Raw genomic sequence first — 7,695 nt, forward strand, 5'->3', positions numbered from 1 at the left:
ATGTGGAGGTCTTCTCCGACCTTGATCAATCCATGGTCGGCTCCGTTAATTTCGGCGACAGCTCAGTGGTGAGAATCCAGGGCCGTGGCTCCATCGCCTTCACTGGCAAGCGTGGCGGGCACAAGGTCCTCACCGGTGTGTACTACATCTCTCAGCTCCGTAATAGCATCGTGAGCCTTGGCCAGTTGGATGAGAACGACACCATGATCCACATCGACGACGGCGTGCTTCGCATTTGGGATCGGCAGCAGCAGCTGCTCATCAATGTACGGCGCGGCGCCAATCGTCTGTACGTGCTGAACCTCGACGTCACGCGCCCCATCTGGCTCACTGCTCGACATGATAACGACACATGGCCAAGATGGTTCGGCGCATCTCCTTCGACGCACTGCGGCGCATATCCAAGACGATGACAACACATGGCCAAGATGATGATGATGCTCACCCCATCTCCTTCGACGCACTGCGGCGCATGTCTCGTCACAAGATGGTGTGCGGGCTTCCAGAGCTCGAGCATGTGGACCAGATGCGGATGACTGCATCGTCGCATGCCCTTCCCCAAGCAGGCGAACTTCCGGGCTGAAGGATGCCTTGACCTCGTCCATGGCAATGTCTGCGGTCCGATCATGTCTGCGAGACACAATGGACGCCGCTACTTCCTATTGCTAGTTCATGACTTCACCCGCTACATGTGGGTGGTCCTCCTAGCCGGGAAAGGCGACACAGCGGCGTCAATTCATCGCATTCAGGCGGCAGCAGAAGCAGAGTGCGGCAGGCGGCTGCGCGTTATCCGCACCGACTTGGTCACTCGGAATGCGGAACGGGGACAACGCGAGACGCCAAATGGTACGCGGGGGGAACAATGCTTGGGTTGTCATCCCGAATGCAAGCGGAACATGAACCGTTCACCTAGTGCACGGCGCATCTTGCGCCGACAGCGACCAGCGCCGCAACACCGCTCAACCAAAGTTAGAACTCCATCTCCGCGTCGTCACCGCAGGCCGGCGGGGACGAGGGCCCCTACTTGGATAACCAGCCTTTTTTGATAGAGGAAGAGGCATATTGAATCACGGGCGGAAGGCAACAAGCCGTCAAACAGGGAATTAAGTTATCCTGGGCCCGCAGAAGACTTGATAGCGTGCAACAAAATTTAATTCTAGCAAAACGAAACAAGGAAGTTGAGAGGTTTCCCTCGAGTGAAGGGACAAGCATTTATAGCATTAAAAAAGAATGGGTATAAAAAAGAATTTCAGCAGAATTATGTGAGCCCTCAAAAAGAATTTCCATAGCATCCCGAAATATCATCCCAAATTAATATGGAACAAAATCCATGTTCCAAAACCATCGTTCCATTGAGGTATATCCCCCTCGTTCCAAGTTTTTAAAAATCAGGGTACCACGTTCCTCATCCTCGTTCCTCGTTCCCATCATCCTGGGAACTTGGTGACTTAGCGCAACGACAATGGCTGCGAATTCACCTTAGATGAGTTCGCACGCCACTGTGAGGAGCACGATGCGCAACGCCAGTTCACTGTGCCATATAGCCCACAACAGAACGGCATTGTCGTGCTCCCACCAAGAGCCTGAACGGCATGACGCCAAACGAGGCATAGCATGGCAGGAAGCCGACCGTGCAGCACTTGCGGACATTCGGATGTGTGGTCTACATCAAGGACGTTTGTAAGCTTGATCACCGCAGCTCAGCCATGATGTTCGTCGACTACGACGAGCGCATCAAGGGCTACCGCACCTACGATCCAGCAAACAAGCACATGCACGTGACGCGCAACGCCATCTTCGACGAAGAGGCGAGGGCTAGGATTGGGATGCCAATGGCGTTGCTCCACCTTGCAGCGATTTCACCATCACGGCGGTCGAGCAGGCAATCTTGCCTGCACCAGTTGCAGCTTCAGGTGACCAGGATCCCCAGTTTCGACGCCAGCAAAGGTCACGCATACGACTTCTCCCCTACTCCGCCACCATCTCCATCATCTCCGCCATTGACGCTAGCTCCCACCTCACCACCGACTGCACCGTAGTTTGTGTCACCGCTGCCCAATGTCGACAAACAGGTAGATGCGTCCCATGATGACACACCTACGCCACCAGGTCATCGACAATGTGATCGGTGATGCTCCAGTTCCGAGTCAGGCTGCACGTGAGCTTGACGATGAGGCACTCTACCTCGTGTGTGAGAGAGCTAAGCTCCTTCACCAATGTAGAGCATGATGCAGCATGGCAAGCTGCCATGGAGATGGAAGCCATCGAGCGGAATGGCACTTGGGAGCTAGGGGACCTACTACGTGGCCATCCTCCGATTGGGAGGCATTAGGTCTTCAAGTTGAAGAAGAATGAAGCCGGCACCATTATCAAGCACAAGGCGCGGCTTGTTGCCAAGGGGTATGTGCAGAAGCTTGGCATCGACTGTCTTCGCACCCGTCGCGCGCATGGAATCTGTGAGGCTCCTTCTGATGGGAATAAGTCTCTGTACTTGGTCTTTGTGGGCAGGGTGGTTTTTCTCAGCATCTTGGACTGCTTTTAAAGCAGCTAGGACAGCAGCATCTTGGACTGTTTTTAGGACAGCATCTAGGACAGCATCTAGTTTGGCATCTTAGACCAGCAACTAGCATATCCTTGGCTGGCTAGCAGCCTATAAGTATGTATCTCCAACCCCTTGGAGGGCATGGCATTGTGGTAGAGTTTGAGAAATAAACCCAGAAAATTCCCGACTCCTAGTGTCATCTTCACTCTCAATGAGAGTGAAAATTCTGCTACTAACACCTTCTCACACTAGTCGCCCATGAAGTGTGGCTCGTCCATCACATGGACGTGAAGTCAGCATTACTCAATGAAGTGCTGGAGGAGGTCTATGTGACGCAGCAACCTGGGTTCATTGTCGCCGAGCAGGAAGGCAAAATGTTGCGCCTGAAGAAGGTGCTCTACGGGCTGTGCCAAGCCCAGCGCGCATGGAACGCGCGCCTCGACGCCACGCTGAAGAACCTTGGGTTCAAACAGAGCGCCCATGAGCACGTTGTCTACAAACGCGGCCATGGCAGTGCGAGTCTGCTCATCGGCGTCTACATCAACGATCTGGTGATTACCAGATCCAATCTCGCCAAGATCAATCGCCTCAAGGATGAAATGAAGGCACAGTTCCTCATGAGCGATCTCAGGCTCCTCTCCTTCTACTTGGGGATCGAGGTGCACTAGAATGGCAGAGGAATCGCGTTGAATCAAAGGAGCTACGCAGCGCACATCCTCGACACCGCCGGGATAAAGGGCTGCAATCCCACGCCTACACCCATGGATCAAACTGAGTCATGAAAGCACGACGGCGGAGGTCGACGCCACAGCGTACCGACGGATCATCGGGAGTCTGTGGTACCTCGTCCACACGTGGCCGGATCTCGCCTTCTCGGTGGGATATGTCAACCGCTTCATGGTGCGCCCCGCCGTGGAGCACATGGGTGCTGTGAAGCGTCTGCTACACTACATCACCGTCATGATTGACTATGCCCTTGTCTACCCAAGCAGTTTAGGGGAGGCCCAATTGGTTGGCTACTCAGATAGCGACTTTTCCGGCAAAATCGACACGCAAGAGCACTTCAAGTGCTCTGTTCTTCCTCGGTGCTAGCCTAATCAGCTGGCAATCGACGAAGCAGCGGATCGTTGCTCTGTCTTCCTATGAAGCAGAGTATGTTTTTGTAACGACAGCAGCAAGCCAAGCCATCTGGCTAGCACGGTTGCTTGGTGACCGCAAAGGGAAGGAAGCTGCCACCATGAAGCTGAAGATGGACAACATGTCCACGCTGGCACCCAACAAGAATCTGGTCTTCCACGAGCGAAGCAAGAACAGCGACATCAGGTACCACTTCATCCACGAGTGCGTGGAGAACGGGAGCATCTCTGCTAAATTTGTCAGCACCAAGAACCAACTCGCAGACATCCTAACCAAGGCATTAGGGCGAGTTCGCTTCCATGAGCTCAATGCAAGTATTGGAATCGTCAAAATCCAAGATGGACACAAGGATTAGGGGGAGAATGGTAGAAGTAATCTATGTGTTAGCTTACTTAACTAGTATTAGCCTAGTCTGGTTAGCATAAGTCTAGTTTCCTATATTTTCCTTGGTCAGCAAGGTATATCCATGGTCAGCAAGGTAAATCCCTGGTCATCAAGGTCAGTCCCTGGTCAGCAAGGAAGTCTAGCAACTGCCTTGGACAGCAAGTAGCAGTGGTCAAGTTGTTTTTTTCAAGTTGCTAGACAGCAGCAGTAGTGTTTGGTCTCGAGTATATATATGTACCTATATGCAATCTAAAGTAGTAAACTTATGCTTCAAAGACACTAGTCTCTCCTCTCAGCTCCTGCAGTCCCAAAACAGCAAGTAAACCACTTCATCCTATAGTTGCTACTCCAACAATCTTGTAAACCCTAGTCCTCGATGTCGGTATGGCAGAATACTCCGTAATGGTCCCATGACAAAAAAATACATCAGAAGAAGGCATCTTCAACTAAAAATCTAAAATATAAATTAGTGCCAAGATGACGTTAGTGACTTATGGCTCTCGCCTGCAGCCACACCACAAAAAAAATTGCATGTCTAACAAAAAATATTGAGTTTTGAAAAATGTGTCCGCCTTTTAACTGAAGGACACTTTTTTAAGTGCCACTGCAAGCATGCATAAACTGGAAATCACAATAATGAGCGGTCAATACGTGACATTTAAAGTGTTACAGAGCACTTTTCCTCTTTTACTAAATCAGTACTGACAGTTTACTAACTTTCCATTTGAAAAATCATTTATATGATGAAATATTACCTCCACTTTAAACAACCATTAGGTATTCATGTTCTTACACCCCGCAGCCAACGAAAAAGGAAATCTAGAAACTTAAATGTTAAAATAATCTTAACTGTTAAAATAATCACTATCGTATATGACTGATGGTCTGATACAACAGAACATCTCTTTATGTCTATCAATTTTCAGCTAGACAGGGGTTACAACCTCACCCAACAACCAATCATGATCCTAGATATCACAGTTACTATTTATTTTATGCAGTAGATCAACACAATTTTTCAATCTGCATTGTACAACCCCTCAATTAGAATCGCAAATAAGTCACATGAACACAAAGAGAAGTCGGCAAACCTGGAAGAACATATGTAGCCCAAGCAGGAACACGTTCTAAAGCACCATCAGGAGTATTAAAATAAACCCTGTACTTGTCTTTATGAGAAATAGTTGGGACATATTTCTCAAGCCATGCTTTTCGTCCTTTCCTCATTTCAACCCAGTAGGCAAGGGGAGGTTTCTTCGCTTGAAACTTTTCAAATGATGCTCGATCCGTTACAACATTGAAAATGTCAAACGGCTGTCCATTGTCAATGATATCATATGAAGCAGACAAGCTTGACGAGTCAGCCTTCTGCAAGGCTTTCCACTCATTGTATCTTGTTTGGGCATCAGGAATTTCACCTAGCTCCTCCTCTGTTTGTGGACCATTTGGGCCAAACATTTGCTCATATAGCTTAACAACCATCTCTAACTGAGACCTGCGTGACCTTATTTGTCCAGGTTCCCAATACTCTTCTTTCATCCTATGCATTATTTCTTCAGCATCAACACCATTGTCACCTTTGTCATAATCATCCACATAATTGTATTCCTGAAAAAAATATTCATCTGATTCTTGCCCTTCTCTGAGCTTATCTTCAAGTATGATAAACCAATATCCAAAATCGTCATGTCCTAAATGACCTTCCCTGGCACAGTTTTCAGTTGGCGACCACTCATTAAAATCACCAACCAATGAACAATAGCGAGCACCTGCATGCGATTCTTCTTTCAATAAAATGTTGTAAAAGATGTTCAGACTGACACAAAAGGAAATAGGACACAACACACAGCAGTGCAACAATTACAACCATCAGTCCATCACACAATCAAGTAAAATTATGGATTCAATGTAACCCATATAAGTGTTCAGGCTAAAAATAAAAAAGGGTGCATAAAAAGGATAATTTTGAAAAAAAAGAAAAAGAAATCTCTAGTACAACAGCTCGAAGTATATTTACATACTAAATAATGTATTGCTTAAATGACAACTTCATGTTCAAGCTAACCAAAACAACTAAAAAGTAGAGGACAGCCACATTCTTAACATATTGTTTTTATTTAAATACATGTAAACAACCCAAGCATATACAAGGAATCTAAAAACCTAATGAGGGGTCATTGTGCGCTGAAGCTTTGAGCTCCAACCACACTGCTGGAAATGTAACCAGGTTCAACAATTGTCACACAATCTTAACTAGCAACAAACATGTTCTAAAAATGACCCCATACCTGGAGCCCATTCCATGAAATCAATGCGGTGCTGTCTATGCCGGTGCATGCCCAATAATTCAAACCTAGAAGAGGAAACACAACACAAACAAACCACTTGCCATATCAACGGATCAATCCACCAAATGACCTGTTGGGGATAATGAAACTGAAAGACTATAGGATAAGATAGTGATGCACTTACCCAGAGGACGCCTCTTTCAGATCAATAAATCGAGAGCACAGCTCCCATCTGCGGTCCTTCAAAGCCTTATGCCTAGCAATAATCACACAATAAGCTAAGATGATCTTCCACCTTTTCCCAACAGATAGCAAAGAATGGCCTATCAAATATCAACTTCCCACCCCGCTATTCAACAATTCAAACCAAAAAATCTTGCACACCATTTCGATCAAAAATCCCAATGAGTTCCACAGGGGAAACTATGCGAGCCAAATTACCATTGATTGTTTGATTCCAAAAAATTCAGTAAAGGGGAGAACCGAGAATGGAGATTGGACCCGAATTGACGAGGAAAGGATGTGCGTGCCCATTCCTGCACCGAAACCACACGCTCGGAGCACGTACCGGTCGCGGAGGAACTGGGCGAAGGCGCGGTCCGAGACGCCGAGCTTGGCGAGGAAGCCCACGGGGTCGACGGCGTCACCTCGGCCGCCGGAGCGCTGCGACCTCTGCCTCTGCTGCCGCGGCCTGGGCGGGCGGTCACGCGGCGCGGAGGAGGAGGAAGACGAGCCGCAACGGTAACCATGCCGCCGTCCGAGGCGAGGGCGACAGCTGGTTGGGAGGTCGGCGCTGCCCGCGAGGGGTGGGTAGCGGCTGGCGTCGACGAGCGCGGGAGGGGGGCGCGGGGTCATGAGGAATAGAGGGCACGAGGCCATAGTTTCGACGGTGGTGTCGTGGCCGAGGAGGGGAGGGAGGACCGCCGGGAGCCGCGGCGCGCTGGAGGGGAGTCCGTGAGCCAGGACACCCGGCGGTGAGGGGTTTTGGGGAGGGATAAGCATCCAGCTCCAGCATACTCAATCTAAAAAAAAGAGGGGGGGGGTCTGGTCGCGAATTTTTTATTTTTAAAATATTTTCTAAAAATATTTTAAAACTAAAACGCGCGGATTTTATTTCCACAGCGTGCTCCCTTTTGGTCACGCCAGATCGAGTGGTGCGGCGGGACAGCGCTGCTGCGCCGCTGCATGTGGTGCGACAACCTTACCACGGTGGCCCATGGGGCGCTGGCTGGGCTCGGGCTTACCGCGCCACCGCATGCGGCGCGACAAGGCCGACTTAACAGCCGGCCTCAGCCTTCCCCCTCCTCCTCCCTCTCTTATTTCCTTCCTCCTGCTCCTTCTGCT

At 49.3% G+C, this 7,695-nt stretch overlaps 1 protein-coding gene across 5 annotated transcripts in view; it reads right to left on the minus strand.

Annotated features, from left to right (window-relative positions):
- Window positions 1-7,333, minus strand: part of LOC112889451 (1,4-alpha-glucan-branching enzyme 3, chloroplastic/amyloplastic) — a 52,044-nt gene extending 44,711 nt beyond the window's left edge. For all 5 annotated transcript variants that reach the window (XM_025956099.1, XM_025956098.1, XM_025956100.1 and 2 more), the window contains exons 1-4: window positions 6,920-7,333; window positions 6,536-6,607; window positions 6,352-6,416; window positions 5,155-5,832 (exon numbers count right to left, since the gene is read on the minus strand). In XM_025956099.1, the coding sequence (XP_025811884.1) occupies window positions 5,155-5,832; window positions 6,352-6,416; window positions 6,536-6,607; window positions 6,920-7,230 (1,126 nt within the window). In that variant the 5' untranslated portion in view covers window positions 7,231-7,333. The remainder of the gene's footprint in view (window positions 1-5,154; window positions 5,833-6,351; window positions 6,417-6,535; window positions 6,608-6,919) is intronic.
- Window positions 7,334-7,695: the final 362 nt, after the last annotated feature.

This window comes from Panicum hallii, chromosome 4 (assembly GCF_002211085.1).
Source record: "Panicum hallii strain FIL2 chromosome 4, PHallii_v3.1, whole genome shotgun sequence".
NCBI lineage: Eukaryota > Viridiplantae > Streptophyta > Magnoliopsida > Poales > Poaceae > Panicum > Panicum hallii.